At 36.1% G+C, this 16,051-nt stretch overlaps 1 protein-coding gene across 4 annotated transcripts in view; it reads left to right on the top strand.

Moving 5' to 3' along the window:
* The window catches only part of RBL2 (RB transcriptional corepressor like 2), a 51,584-nt gene that overhangs the window by 29,177 nt on the left and 6,356 nt on the right, over positions 1 to 16,051 (top strand). For 2 of the 4 annotated variants that reach the window (XM_073795584.1, XM_073795585.1), the window contains 10 exons: positions 249 to 413; positions 932 to 1,043; positions 3,622 to 3,891; positions 4,091 to 4,371; positions 4,472 to 4,648; positions 9,329 to 9,400; positions 10,144 to 10,249; positions 11,219 to 11,424; positions 12,038 to 12,202; positions 14,536 to 15,993. In XM_073795584.1, coding sequence (XP_073651685.1) covers positions 249 to 413; positions 932 to 1,043; positions 3,622 to 3,891; positions 4,091 to 4,371; positions 4,472 to 4,648; positions 9,329 to 9,400; positions 10,144 to 10,249; positions 11,219 to 11,424; positions 12,038 to 12,202; positions 14,536 to 14,706 — 1,725 coding nt within the window. In that variant the 3' untranslated portion in view covers positions 14,707 to 15,993. Of the gene's footprint in view, positions 1 to 248; positions 414 to 931; positions 1,044 to 3,621; positions 3,892 to 4,090; positions 4,372 to 4,471; positions 4,649 to 9,328; positions 9,401 to 10,143; positions 10,250 to 11,218; positions 11,425 to 12,037; positions 12,203 to 14,535; positions 15,994 to 16,051 lie in introns of those variants that run through there. The other 2 variants (XM_019932520.3, XM_073795583.1) reach the window with 2 other exon arrangements.

The following is a 16,051-nucleotide window of genomic DNA, read 5'->3' as shown; positions in this document are numbered from 1 at the left end:
AAAAGATTTTATATAATTCATACATGCAGTTTAAATAATTATTTATAAAGATAGTGAAAGGAAGAGCACCTGTTTCAAAATAGTACTATTCCTTAAACTTGTAATTTTTGATAAATTGACTTTTTTGTTTCTATAAATATGTAAAAAAACTTAAATAAGTTTACCAATTTTGCTTTTGCACTTGAACAATTTTTTTTGTTAAAAAATTATTGTTACTAAACAAACCAAGACATTTTTTAAAATTTCAGGTGATAGAAGTATTCATTAGAGCAGAAGATGGCCTTTGTAGAGAGGTGGTAAAACACCTTAATCAGATTGAAGAACAGATCTTGGATCATTTGGCATGGAAACCAGAGTCTCCACTCTGGGACAGAATTAGAGACAATGAAAACAGAGTTCCTACGTGTGAAGAGGTTTGTGAAAAGATGTTAACATCTTTCTATGATAAAAGTATATCAATATATAGTCTATTCATAATTCTCTTTCACCGACCACAGTTAAACTTAGCATCTTCCTCATAAGTATGGGAGGGTAATAGCTGGGTTTAATTTGGTACAATCACCCCTATATCTAAGAGGAACCAAGAGTCAGAAATAACTTGTGACTGCCCCAAGGTTTCAGTGACAGAGTAAGAGTTCAGTGTTCTTTCTTGATTTTCTAATCAAGTTTCAATACCTTAAAATGGTTGTCTAATTCTCTAAATCAGTAATGAAGGTTAATTTATATTTAGTATCCAATTATTAGATTTGAATTTTTTAAGCCTGCCAGAATTTTTTTTAACTTCAGTATGAAAGTGGAAAAGACAGGGGATTTTATTTAGGTGGAATAACTGATGAGCCAAGATAGTTTTCTTTTGCCTTAGATTATTATTATATTTCTAATTAAAATACTCTTTTGAATAATGGCATTCTGTGTAAACATTCCCTAATAGGTCATGCCACCTCAGAACCTGGAAAGAGCGGATGAAATTTGTATTGCTGGCTCCCCTTTGACTCCCAGAAGGGTGAGTGAAGTTCGTGCTGATGCTGGAGGACTTGGAAGAAGTAAGTTTAAAATATTAAGGGAAGTATTTTGGGGCCTAGCATCTGGAGATTTAAATTCCATCTAAAACTACAAGTGAAGTTAGTAGGGTGTATATAGAAGAAAATATTCTGTACATTATAATACCACATGGATCACTTCAACGCTTTTGAAAAATATTAAAGAACACAGGAAAATGCGTGCAAAGTCAAGTGTCTTTTAAAATAGATAGAATGCCGTATAGTAATGTGATTCCTATTTATTAAGTGTATCTTTTTTCTATAAGCATGCAAAAGGGCTGAAATGGAAAAACCAAACTATTAATGATTATTGTTGGGTAATAGAATTCTAGGTGATTTCTGTAAATTTTTTAAGATGAATATGTATTGCTTTTAAAATCGGAAGAAACAGAAAAATCTTCTTAAAGGTAGAGTGTAAGATCTAATTAGGTACAGATGAGCCATTGAGTTAAGAGGACTGAATGGCCTGAGCATGTTCAGCTTCTTTTTTTTTTTTTTGGCTGCGTCTTGCAGCTTATGGGATCATAGTTCCCTGACCAGGGATTGAACCCGGGCCGTGGAAGTGAAAGCAAGTCCTAACCACTGGACTGCCAGGGAATTCCCAAGCATGTTCAGCTTTGACTCTTGTCAGTTGAGCAGTGCTACCCTGGTTAATACAACAGCATTGCTGGCCCTGAGGTACAGAAAAGGGAAATTTTGCTTTTCATCTGGTTACATTTTAGGCAGTTCTTTATAACATCTGCCAGGTGCAACGTTTAAGTTTACATCAGATAAAACTACTTTTTAAAAAAAGCAATTCTGTAAATCCAGAGAGTTCTAAATCCTTGGATTCCATTAGAAGGACATTCTTGTTTCTAGATCAACTTTTTAATGTAATTGATAAGCACTGGCTATAGAAGAAAGATCAGTTTTAAAATGAGGAATCACTCTATGTCAGTGCATATTCAATGAATATGGATGATCTATATGAAAACTTACTCATTTTTGAAAGAAGAGGCATAAAGGCTTAATGGTTTATTTTTCTGCTTATTATCCACTCAGACCCATAGATCTGATAGCTGGTCTTCCTCAGTCCTATTTCTGTAGAGTTTTTCCTTCCCTAATCAATGGATTAGGACTTGACTTTAAACTTCATTTTTTTGTACTTATCACTTCTCCATTTTCATGAGGTCTTTTAATATTTTACAAGATAATGATCATAATTTGAAACACTTTTTTTTTTTTGGCCATGCCCCACGGTATGTGGGATCCTAGTTCCCCACCCAGGGATCAAACCTGTGTCCCCTGTGTTGGAAGCATGGAGTCTTAACCACTGGACCGCTAGGGAAGTCCTTGAAACACTTTTAAAAAAATTTTATTGAAGTATAGTTGATTTACAATGTTGTGTTAATTTCTGCTACATAGCAAAGTGACTCAGTTATACATATTCTTTTTCATAATGGATTATCAAAGGATATTGAATATAGTTCCCTGTGCTATACAATAGGACCTTGTGTTTTTTCCAGAGATAATGATCATAATTAGTGTATTTTTCCTAACTCTGCAGCTTTGTTCCAAATATAAATCTAGTACATTTATTTGCTTTTGTATCACCAGGAAATTATAATGTTAAGCCGCAGTCTGTCAGAACTGCTCCTGTCAGTCCTCTTATGAACTCCCTACATAGATTTTAATATTTAAAACCCAGTGATGTGCAGTTTTTACAGCTGGACATGGAAGAGGGAAAGGGATGCCTCTCAAAAATTCAGACAGTGGTGTGAATACTTAACTGTAATGGTTAACAGAGTTTCTGTGTGGGATGTTGAAAAAGCTTTGGAAAAGATGGTGTTGGTGTTTGCACAGCACTGTGAATGCAGTGCCGCTGAGCTGTACACTTAACAGCGGGTGAAATGCCAAGTCCTATGCTATACGTATTTTACCACAATTTTAGAAAGCTAGTAATATACCCAGAACCACTGAACTGTACAATTTAAGTGGGTGAAATATGTGTGAATCATATCTCAGTAAAGTTGTTTAAAAAAAAAATAAACTAAGCTTAATTGAATCCAAAACATGTATGTCCATTCTTGCTAAAGAACCGAATTGAATTTTAGTAACTTTCTACATGTAAAAAATGACAAAGATGAAAATGCATAAAACAGGGGGTAAATGCTCCCAGATGATACGTAGTAATATCAAATCCATCAGTCTTATCAAGTAGTATCTTTACAGTGAAATCACATCTTACATGAGTGTTCTGTAGGAATTGAATATGGTAGAAAAATAGAAAATTATTTAAATTGCCCCTCAGTCCTCAGGACCCTGTGGTAGTGGAGGGCAAAGTCTAGTTTGATTTAGCAAAAGGTGGAGTGAAGAAGGGAACACTGTGAGACACATAGAGAAAAATCCTTCCTTTAAATCTTGCTCTTAATAGTATTCAGTTGAATTTTCATTCATTGAATGTAGCTATGATGTGACTCCTGTAATTTTTGTTTTTTGATTATATAGTATTTCAAACACTAATTGGTTGTGAACATCACTTCTAGGATGGAAGTCAGATCTGTCTCCTTGAGTTAAATGATTTTTTTTTTTTTAACCCTAGGCATAACGTCTCCAACCACATTATACGATAGGTACAGCTCCCCAACAGCCAGCTCTACCAGAAGGCGGCTATTTGTTGAGAATGATAGCCCCACTGATGGAGGGACACCTGGCCGCATCCCCCCACAGCCTCTAGTCAATGCTGTCCCTGTGCAGAATGTATCTGGGGAAGCTGTTTCTGTCACACCAGTTCCTGGACAGACTTTGGTCACCATGGCAACAGCCACTGTCACAGCCAACAATGGACAAACAGTGACTATTCCTGTACAAGGTAAGGAAGGCAGAGTTGAATATTGCGTTCCTTCTCTGTGGCACTTATTAGAAAGTTACTCAAAATTTGGCTGGAATGATGATATGAGAGAAGAGTGGGGGAAAGGGGTTGGGAGGGGAAATAATTGAAAACCTCCGCCTGGAGAATCTTATAGTATCAACATTTTCTTCATGCTTTTTTTCTCTGAAACAAATTTTAGGCATTGCCAATGAAAATGGAGGAATAACATTCTTCCCAGTCCAAGTCAATGTTGGGGGGCAGGCACAGGCTGTGACTGGCTCCATCCAGCCCCTCAGTGCTCAGGCCCTGGCTGGAAGTTTAAGCTCTCAACAGGTGACAGGAACGACCTTGCAAGTCCCTGGTCAGGTGGCCATTCAACAGATTTCCCCAGGTGGACAACAGCAGAAACAAGGCCTACCTTTAACCAGCAGCAATATTAGACCCAGGAAGACCAGCTCTTTATCGCTTTTCTTTAGAAAGGTAATTTTTCTAAAGAAAAATGTACCCTTACCAGTTCTAGAGCTTGGGAAATACAAGGGTTAGATAAACAAAGTTTGAGATATTTTTGTTTATCTACTAGGTTTATCACTTAGCAGGTGTCCGTCTTCGGGACCTTTGTGCTAAATTGGATATTTCAGATGAACTGAGGAAAAAAATCTGGACCTGTTTTGAATTCTCCATAATTCAGTGTCCTGAACTTATGATGGACAGACATCTGGACCAGTTGTTAATGTGTGCCATTTATGTGATGGCAAAGGTGAGTACCATTAGGAATTTAAAGGAAAAAGTAAAGATGCTACTTCCTTACTCTCAGAACACTTTTAACAGCTTTATTGAGATAAAATTCACATACTGTATAATTCACTCATTTAAAACGCACAGCTCAGTGGATTTTAGTACATTCATAGGTATGTGTGACAATCACCACAGTCAATGTTGGAACATGGTATTCCATTGTATGCATATATAATATTTTGTTTACCATTCATCAGTAATGGACATTTAGATTATTTCTACTTTGGGGCTATTATAAATAACGCTGCTATGAACATTTGTATACAAGTTTCTGTGTGGACATCTTTTCATTTTGCTTCTGTATATACCTTAGGGTGGATTGCTGGGTCATAGGGTAAACTCTATGTTTATTTGAGGAACTGCCAGACTGTCTTCCAAAGTCATTGCACCATTTTACATTTCCACTGATAGTATATGAAGGTCCTTATTTCTCCACATTCTCATCAACACTTTTTATTATCTGACTTTGTTTTTTAAAATAATTTATTGAGGCGAAACTCACATAACATTACCCATTTTAAAACAAACGTTTCAAGTTTTAACATTGGTAACTTTTTTCTTCTTTTTCAAGGTTTGTTTGGCTAGTCTAAATCCCTTGAAATTCTTTATGAATTTGTCAGTTCTGACTTCTTGTCACAAAGAAGTCAGGTGGGGTTCAGATAGAGATTATGTTGAGTCTGTAGATCAGTTTGGGGACTATTGCTATCTTAACCATATTTCACTTTCTGATCAATGAACGTTTGGGACCTGTGCTTTTCTTTATGGGTAGTTTATTGATGGATGATTCTTTTTCTTGTTATGAGTCTATTCAGATTGTCTGTTTCTTCTAGAATCAATTTTGGTAGTGTATGTCTTCCTAGGAATTTGTCTGTCTCCTCCGGGCTTTCTAATTTGTTGGCACACAGTTGTTCATAATATTCCTTTTAGTCCTTTTTATTCTTTGTCAGTAGTAATTTAACAATCTCTCTTTTTATCTTAGTGTAGCTGAAGGTTTATCAATTTTGTTGATTTTGTCAAAGAACGAGATTTTGGTTTCATTTATTATTATATGCTCTAATCTTTATTATTCCCTTCTTTTTGCTTGCTTTAGGCTTAGTTTTTTTTTTTGTTTGTTTGTTTTTCCTGGGTGTGCTGCACGGCTGGTGGGATCTTATTTCCCTAATCAGGGATCGAACCCAGGCCGTCAGCAGTGAAAGCGCCAAGTCCTAACCCCTGGACCGTCAGGGAATTCCCTAGGCTTAGTTTTTGCTCTTCTTTTTTCAGTGTCTTAAGATGAATGGTTAGGTAATTAATCTTTCTTCTTTTTTACTATAGGCATTAAGAGCTATAAATTTCCCTCTAAGCACTGCTTTAGCTGCATCTCATAAGTTATGGTATGTTGTGTCTTCATTTTCATTCATCTCAAAGTGTTTTCTGATTTCTCTTTTGATTTGACTTACTGGTTATCTAGGTGTGTTAATTTCAACATATTTGTGAGTTTCCCAAATTTCTGTTAATGATTTCTAGTTTCAATCCATTGTGGTCAAAAAACACACTTTGTATTAATTACTTCAATCCTTTTAAATTTATTGAAGTTTCGTAGCCTAGCATATGGTCTATCCTGGAGAATGTTCAATATGCACTTGAGAAGAATGTGTATTTTATTGTTGGGTGGAGTGTTCTATAGATGTCTGTAAGGTTTTTTAGTGTTTTTTATAGTGTTAAAGTCTTCTGTTTCTTTGTTGATCTTCTATCTAGTACCCATCCATTATTGAAAGTGGGGTATTGAGCTCTCTAAATATTATTATTGAATTGCCTATTTCTCCCTTCATTTCTGTCAGTTTTTACTTCATATATTTTGGTACTCTGTTATTAGGTGCATGTGTTTTTTGTTTGTTTTTTTGCATGTGTGTTTTTAATTGTTGTACCTTTCTGTTGGATTGACCCATCATCATTATGAAATGTCCCTTTTTATCTCTAGTAACTTTTATTTTTTGTTTTAAAGTCAGTTTTATAGTGTGATATTTGTATAGCCACCCAGCTTTCTTAGGGTTGCTGTTTGCATGATATACCTTCTTTCCATCATTTTCTTTCATATCTGTTTGTTTTAATGTAAAGTGTGTCTCTTATATAGGGAGTGTAGTTGGATCTCTTTTTTTATCTAGTCGGACAATTTCTGCCTTTGATTTTGTTGTTTAATCTATTCATATTTTAACATAATTGTTGTAACTGGATTTACATCTATCATTTTACTTTTTGTTTTTTATATATGTCTCATGTCTTTCAGATACTCTCTTCCTCCTTTACTGCTTTCATTTTCATGTGCATTCATGGCATTTTAATTTCAGTGATGACTTTTTTTTTTTTTTTTTTGCGGTATGCGGGCCTCTTACTGCTGTGGCCTCTCCCGCCACGGAGCACAGGCTCTGGACGTGCAGGCCCAGCAGCCATGGCTCACGGGCCAAGCCACTCTGCGGCACGTGGGATCCTCCCGGACCGGGGCACGAACCCACATCCCCCACACCGGCAGGCGGACTTCCAACCACTGCGCCACCAGGGAAGCCCTCAGTGATGACTTTTCAACTTTATTTTTCTTAGTGGTTTCTTTGAGGCTTACCATATACTTTTCTTTTTCTTTTTGCTCTATCTCCCCCCATTTTTTTGCCCCATCTTTATTGATATATAATTGACATATCACATTGTATAAGTATAGAATGTACAGTGTGATGATTTGATACATGTATATATTGCATTATGATTACCACCCAGCTACTTTTTCTTGGTAGTAAGAATATTTAAGATCAACTCTCTTAGCAACTCTCAAGTATACAATTCAGTTTGTTAACTATAGTCATCATGCTGCAAATTAGTTCCCCAAAATTTATTCATAACTGGAAATCTGTACCCTTCGATCAGCATCTCCCCACTTCCTCCAACCCCCACATATACATCTTTACTTATGAAAAACAGCTTCAAATTTATAGTAACTGAATGCCAGTGAGATATAGAAGTGTTACTTCTATGTAACTGTTTCCTTTTTGTTATACAGTGGTAGTATTGTTATACATATTATATCCATGAATGTTATAAATTCAAAAACATTGTTATTATTTAATATTTTTATGACTTTTAAAGGAGCTGAGACAAGAAAGAAGTGCAAGTATTTATTTATAGCTTTTATCATATTAACCTTATTCACTATTTACTTATTTACCTTATTTCTCTCTGTTGGTTCCTGGGGATTTGAGTTGTCATCTGGAGTCATTTCCTTAGCCTAGAATAGCTTTCCTCCTAATCTCCTCCTTTGTGCTATTTTTGGCAAATATATATATCACGTTTCTTCATGTATGTATGTTGTTTTATACAATTTTTAAAAAATCAGTTAAGAAATATGCATTTTATACTGCATTTCCAGTTACATAACAATCTTTACCATTGCTCTTTGTTTTTTCACTTGTATTTGAATTTGTGTGGGGTCACTTAACTTTTATTTTTTTATTTTATTTTATTTATTTAATCTATTTATTTGGCTGTGTTGGGTCTTCGTTGCTGCGCACAGGCTTTCTCTATTTGCGGCAAGTGGGGGCTGCTCTTCATTGCAGTGCACGGGCTTCTCATTGCGGTGGCTTCTCTTGTTGTGGAGCACAGGCTCTAGGCGTGTGGGCTCAGTAGTTGTGGTGCACGGGTTTAGTTGCTCCGCAGCATGTGGAATCTTCTTGGACTGGGGCTTGAACGCGTGTCCCTGCATTGGCAGGTGGATTCTTAACCAGTGTGCCACCAGGGAAGTCCTGGGGTCACTTACTTTTATTATGAAGAACTTTCCTTAGTATTTTCATGTAAGATGGTTCTGCTAGCAGCATATTTTCTTTCTTTATGTTTATGTGAGATTGTATTTATTTCACTTTCATTTATGAAAGATAACCTTGTTGGATACTGGATCCTTAGTTTTTACTTTGTCCATCGTCTCATAGCTTCCATGGTTTCTAATAAGAAGTTTTCTGTTACTTTATCGGAGTTTCCTAGTAAGCAAAAAGTTGCTTTTCTCTTGATGCTTTCAAGATATTCTCCCTTTCTTTGGCATTCAGCTTTTCTACTCTATGTCTTGGTATGGAGCTCTTTGCATTTGTCCTACTTGGAATTTGTTAAAATTCCTGGATATATAGATTGTTTTTAAAATAAATTTGGGAATGTTTCTTTATTTCTTTGAACATTTCTTTCAACTCCTCTCCCTCCCCTCCTCCTGGTACTCCCACACTCTCTTGGTGTGCCACATTTCTCTGAAGCTCTGTTAATTTTTCCTCATGCTTTTTTTTTCTCTGTTCTTTGGATTGCACAACTCCATCTTCAGGTTTGCTAAATGTTTTTTGCCAGTTCAAATCTAGTGTTTCATTCCTCTGATGAATTTTTTGTTACTATAATTTTTTATTCTAGGTCTTGGCTCAAATACCATTTATTCCCTCTGTTGTTACTGAATTTTAGTAGATTTTCTTGAATATATATTTCTTCATTTGTTAAATGCCTTTTAGGGCCATTTCCAGAGGCTTTAAATGATGTTTTTTAATATAATTTTCACCAGTTTCACTGAGGAGCAGGTTCACGGACCATCTCATAGTATTATGCTGGAAGTCAAATTCTCTCTCAGAGAACTCTTATTCTTTGCCAGGTCACAAAAGAAGACAAGTCCTTCCAGAATATTATGCGTTGCTATAGGACTCAGCCACAGGCCCGGAGCCAGGTAACTTACTACATTTTCTCTCATGGCTGAAAATAAAGATCAAAGTCTTTGAGGCATACAAAAAAGTTAACTACAGCTGATTCTGTGGCTTTTTCTCCAGGATAAAAAACTAAGGTTCTACTTTAAGGGAAGTCTTTATTTTAATCTTATTTAATTATTGACAGATAGCAACGCATCTTGATTAACAGACAGCTACACATCTTGATTAGTTTAAGTTCTCTTTTCACCAAAAGGTAATGATGTGAAATAACTGATTCCTTTTTAATTCAGGTAATCACAAGATAGATGTAAATTCGGAAGGTGTTTGGATTCTGTGTCACCTTGAATTCAGTCTGGTTTAGGAAACATAATGCTGTACATTTAACCAAAACGGCATTAAGTGAAAATTTAAAACTCATTTTACCTTTAATGCTATTCATTTGTTTCAAGAGGTAGGTAGGTATGTGAGATCTTTGTATTGATATTTGACTTAGAATGACTTGATTTTACAATTGCGTATTATTACTGCTCTGTAGTATTGTAGGCAGTACTTGGAAGTTGAAGCCTGACAGGCCCTGATGTATATATCCTGTATCTGTTATTTAATAGATATGTAACCTTGGCTGCATTTATTAACCTCCCCTGAGTAGGAAAACTACTACTATATGGAGTTGTGAGAATTAAATAACATGTCAAAGTCACATAGTCTAGGATGTGCTCAATAACTAACTCGTTTCTGTTCCCTCCTCATGACCTGTCTAAAGGTGTATAGAAGTGTTCTGATAAAAGGGAAAAGGAAAAGAAGAAATTCTGGCAGCAGTGACAGCAGAAGTCATCAGAATTCTCCAACAGAACTAAACAAAGACAGAAGTAAGTGGGATCTTTATGAACTTATAAAATGAAATTAAAAGCTTCTCTTATTTTTTAGGCCTAGGACTAAGGATTAATAAATTACTGTTGTAGAAACTATGAAAATATTTTATTGGCAAAAGATTTGTTGGACAATAAACCAAATTCTAAATTTAGTCACAGAGCTGTTTGTCCTTTATCCCGTGGCTTTGAGGCACATTGTGCATAACACTTTTCTCTAGAGGGATTAGCACAGGATGGAGAAGGCAGGCATTTGTTGACTTGAGTTTGAGAAAAATGTGGCATGTCAACAGAAACCATGCTATGGAAACACTATCCTTAATTGTTGGTTTATACCACTTAATGCAGGGCTCAGGTCCTAGAAAGCTTGGTGTAAATTAATGAAAACTACTCAGTAAGCCCTTGCTACATTAATAGCATGGTAGTACAGTTAGTATTTTTTTTTATTAATTAATTTCTTTTTGGCTGCATTGGGTCTTTGTTGCTGCGCATGGGCCTTCTCTAGTTGCGGCAAGCTGGGGCTACTCTTCGTTGCGGTGTGTGGCCTTCTCATTGCGGTGGCTTCTCTTGTTGCGGAGCACGGGCTCTAGGCGCGTGGGCTTCAGTAGTTGTGGTATGTGGGCTCAGTAGTTATGGCTCACAGGCTCTAGAACGCAGGCTCAGTAGTTGTGGTGCACGGGCTTGGTTGCTCTGTGGCATGTGGGATCTTCCTGGACCAGGGCTTGAACCCGTGTCCCCTGCTTTGGCAGGCGGATTCTTAACCACTGTGCCGCCAGGGAAGCCCTTAAGTTAGTATTTAATATCTTATCTGTGCTTTGCTCCTTGGTATGAAGAATAAGAGTGCCCATTTGCTGCTGTTCAGTAAGTAGAGCAGGTAGCCATTCAACCTTACCTTACTGAATTTTCTTTTTAAAAGCAATCTGCACTAGCAGTCTTCCTGTTTAACACTTTTTGTTCCACCGGTTATAGCCAGTAGAGACTCCAGTCCTGTCATGAGGTCAAGCAGCACCTTGCCAGTTCCACAGCCTAGCAGTGCCCCTCCTACACCTACTCGTCTCACAGGTGCCAACAGTGATGTGGAAGAGGAGGAGAGGGGAGACCTTATTCAGTTCTACAACAACATCTACATAAAACAAATTAAAACATTTGCCATGAAGTACTCACAGGCAAATGCAGTAAGTTTGATGAGGATCATTTCACACTTTTTTCACTTGTGAGGAATGAGGAATCACTTATGTTTGAGCTGCTTCTGTGTAAACTAGTTTTACAAATAATTCTTTTTGTTAAGTAAGACTAAGGAAGTCTCTAACAAATAATGGGCTTAACCAACATAATTTCTACTGTTGTGAAGCATTAAACAAGATGATATTTGGATTCCCTACAAAGTATAGTAATATGAGACAGATTGCATAGGTTCAAATTATCCAAAACTTACCAGTTGTGGTGACCCTGCAAGTTATTTAACTTCCTCTGTATCTTGTTTCCTTATATATAAAATGGGACTAGAAGTAGTCCCTCGCTTATAGGGTTGTTGTGAGGATTAAATTACATAATGTATTTAAAATGCTTAAAACAGTGACTGGCACAAAGAAAGCACTTAGATGTTTGCTATTTGTATGGTTTTCTTTAGGTTAAATTTTTGCCGCTAATACATCACTATCTACCCTTCATAAAGCTACTGGTTTATTATACCTCTTCACTCTTTCAATAAAAATAACCATTTTCAAAAAAAAAGCACCTGGTTAGAAATTTCGTTTACCTTTCTTAGAAATTTTTTTTGTTAAACAGATGGATGCTCCTCCACTCTCTCCCTATCCGTTTGTAAGAACAGGCTCTCCTCGCCGAATACAGTTGTCTCAAAATCATCCTGTGTACATATCCCCGCATAAAAATGAAGCAATGCTTTCTCCTCGAGAAAAGATTTTCTACTACTTCAGCAACAGTCCTTCAAAGGTGAGCCTAATATAAATCTTGGCCTTTATTAACCCCAAAATGCTTAGGATTCTAGAAACAGGGTTTTTGGGAAACCCTCAGTACTCACATGAGTGATGGGATCTGTCAAGGAAGAGTGACCAGTAAGTCCCAAAGCAGCAAAAAAACAAGGGTTTTGGGGGAGAACTTTAGAGCTGGAGATAGGGTAAGGGATCTGGATTTTCATTCCTCCCATTTCCTATTTGTACATTTGAATATTCTGCTATAAATCTGGAATTTTATTTTTTTATTCCATTTGTAAAACTTTTAAAATTCCAAATTTCAGTTAGGGAAGGAAAATTTGGATCCCTTAACTGATTTATTTACTAAGTGCCTCCTTCTGGGACAGGAAGTGTCTCAGTCTAAGGGGAGAAATGGGCATTTTGGACACTTGGACAGTGTTACATTAGCACAGATTTAAGTGGTAGCATCTGCCTCAGTCTGCAATGGGGAGGGAAGCTTGAGTGAAGCCTTAATGGATGAAAAGTTAGCAGATTGCTGAGGGGTAGAAGGAAGGGCATCCAGGATGGAGCAGATAAGGGAAGGGAAACAAAGTTCTTGAGGCAGTAAGGCTAGATCCCTAGGAATCATATGCTATGTTAAGGAGTGCACCTGCATCTTAAAGGTCCTTAAGTGATATTTGTATTTATAAAGATTGCTTAGGAAAAACACATATATAACACATTGCCTAGACTCTCAAAAAATGCCAGTATCATGAAGAGATAGATGATAGATAGATGGTAGGGAGAGTACTGATCTAGAGTAAAGGAGACTAAACAGACATGACAACCAAATGCAAGGCATGATGACTGATTGGATCCTGCATAGAAAAGCACAGCTATAAAGGATATTTGGGGGACAAGTGGGAAAACTGAATATTTACTTTAACATTAATGTTTATCTTTAAATTTCTATTAAATGTCTTTGGTATTGATGATGGTACTAGATTATACAGACTGTACTGTAAATTTATACATATTAATGTGCAATGTATAAATGTATGTTCTACATTAATGTATATTAATGTGTTATGTATAGTAAGGTACACAATTATACACTGCACAGTATATTCATAATATAATGATGTATACACATTATATACAAATAACATTTATACAATTAGTGTATACAGTTAACAATTTAAGGAATATTCAAGTAAATGGGAGACTAGAGATAGGAAGTGCAGAGCAGACTTAGGGAGGCAAAGAGTAGAAGAGTCAGTCAGAGGAAAGCTTTCTTAAGACGGTTGAAATTTGAGAAGGTGCATATACTGATAATGAAAAACTGGTGGTTTTATTTAAAACCTCAGAAAAGCCTATTATTTCAAAATAAAAGTAAAATAAAAATCTAGGATTTGGTTTAAAACAATCTGGGGGGTGAGAAATGAATGAGGGGTATAGATCAAATAAGACTGGCCAAAATTGTTGAAGTAGGGTGATGGTCATGTGAGGGTTCACTATACACTTCTACTTTCCCGTATATATTTGAAATTTCCTATAATAAATGCATATGAAATGTGCTCAGTATGCTTTCCACTAGGAAACATGGACAATGACATTAGCAGCACATGAAAAAAAATTTTTTTAACTACCAGAAAATAATGCAATAGCTAACTTTTGGGGCTTTGGAGAAACTTAGTGCTGAAGGCACCTATAAATAAATCCAGTCTCTCTAGCCCTCTGGCGAAGTTTTTCTCAATCCGAGTTCTTCATGTGAACCAGAGAATGCAGAAAATAATTGGCCTGAATTTTTCTCAGTTCTCCCAAGGATGACATGTAACTAATATCAATACATTCTAGAATTCTAGATCATACTAATAAATTACCTACAATGGATGCCTTAGGGAATTAAGGCTTCTCTTGTGAAATTCCATGGCTGTTAAAAAATGAGTAACACTAGACTGGGGAAAAAATGGCCTAATACTGTGTAAAGTCGTGCTATTTTTTTAAAAAGAAAATGGAAATGTATGAAACTGATTAAATGTGGCATAACAATGTGATGCTCTATAACTTTTGTAAAAAAAAATCATAAATTTGTGAACTCTTACATTGTGGAAAAGCTTACATCAAAATCACCTCTGGAGCTTGTTAAAAAATAGAAATACTCTGCCTCTATCCCAGATAGTCATCAATGTCAGGCAGCTGAGAAGTGAAATTGGAAGGACATAAAATTTGGTAGTACGTTTCTTTATAAAGATGTTCAAACTCTTCAAGATAAACCGCTTAACTTATTTGAGGTTCTTTGACTTAACACTGAACTATGTGTATTAGAATTTTAAAGTTTTTATATTTATTTTTAACCCCCTGCCCCCCCAGAGACTGAGAGAAATTAACAGTATGATACGGACAGGAGAAACGCCAACCAAAAAGAGAGGGATTCTTCTGGAAGATGGAAGTGAATCACCTGCAAAAAGAATTTGCCCAGAAAATCATTCTGCCTTATTACGCCGTCTCCAAGATGTAGCTAATGACCGAGGTTCCCACTGAGGTTAGTCTGTTGTACTGAAACTGTCTTTTCACAAACTCTGTTTAGCAGCATCATGTAATGCATGCTGGATTATGGGGCCCTTTTCCTTAATCCTTCCAGTATCCTTAGGATATTTTTACTTATCCCAACTGCCTTTTTCCCTACCTTTCAGTGCTTGCCATCAAGGCTGCTTAGAATCCAAACTTGGATTTTTTTTAACTCTTTGGCAAAGCTACTACAAGAATTGCAGAGAACAGAGCGCACTCAAACGTGTGTATAAGAGGTCTCTGTTAGCGTGTTCCAGCAGAGGAACTGTATTTCAGTTCATTCCTACCTGGCCCTCATGAAAAGCAAAAGTAGGTATTTTTGTCCTAAAACACTTGGTAGGAGTGTAAGATTTTTGCATTCCTAAAAGGTGACAAGGTAGAGCGCCCAGATTTGAAGGTCCTAGGTTATGAGTCCAGTCTCCCATTCCCTTTGTGTAATTCTCCCCTCTCCCCATTAGGTGTGGTGCAGTGTGACAAGTGCTTGACTGGTGTGCAGTGTGTGAGTGAACCTGTATAAGAAGTGGCACTTTAGGGCTGTATAAAGCATGATTTTGGAACCCAGATTTTGCTGTATATTTGCAATGGCACTTTCTACAATGTGAACTTCATTAAGTACAAAACTTCTAGGCTGAACTTAATTCAGTATCTTCTTTGATGCTTTTGTACTTTTTAAAAATTGTTAAAGCCCCAATAGCTACCTTTTGGTTTTGGGCATGTGTTTTAAATTCTCCATTTTTTGTTGATAGGGATCAGCTGGCTAGTAAAGAGTTTAAATCAAGTTGAATTAAGAGATTATGAAAAATTATGACCTCTTCCTTTAGGAGGTAGTTATCCAAAAGACGTGTGTCTTTATTAAGGTGATATATTTTAAATATCTTTGGGTGTGTTCCTGGAAGTTTAAAAAATAGATTGGAGAATTTAGGTTTTTATTAGTACATAGTACCATTTATACAAATTAGAAAATGTTAATTTAACAGCTACTGAATTATCTATATATACCTTTATTAATCACTATTGTTCCAGCAGTTTTAAAGTTGAATGAATAATCTTATTAGGGAGAAAATTCAATTGTAAATTGAATCAGTATAAACAAAGTTACTAGGTAACTTCATATTGCTCTGAAAGAAATATGGAACTTACTTACACTGTTCAATTAGAATAGTGTTCTGCAAAAATATTTATAAAACCTCTCAAGATACTTACTGCTACTGTAATTTTATATGAAAATAAGTATTTTTCAATAAAGCACTTATAAATTAATCTTTGTTTAGTTATATTGAGAAAAGGGTATTTAATGTCCTGCATAAATGACAAAGAA

The sequence above is a fragment of the Tursiops truncatus genome, chromosome 19 (assembly GCF_011762595.2).
Source record: "Tursiops truncatus isolate mTurTru1 chromosome 19, mTurTru1.mat.Y, whole genome shotgun sequence".
Taxonomy (NCBI): Eukaryota; Metazoa; Chordata; class Mammalia; order Artiodactyla; family Delphinidae; genus Tursiops; species Tursiops truncatus.
The sequence above is the reverse complement of the archived record's forward strand: the minus strand, read 5'-3'. Positions and strand labels throughout refer to the sequence as shown.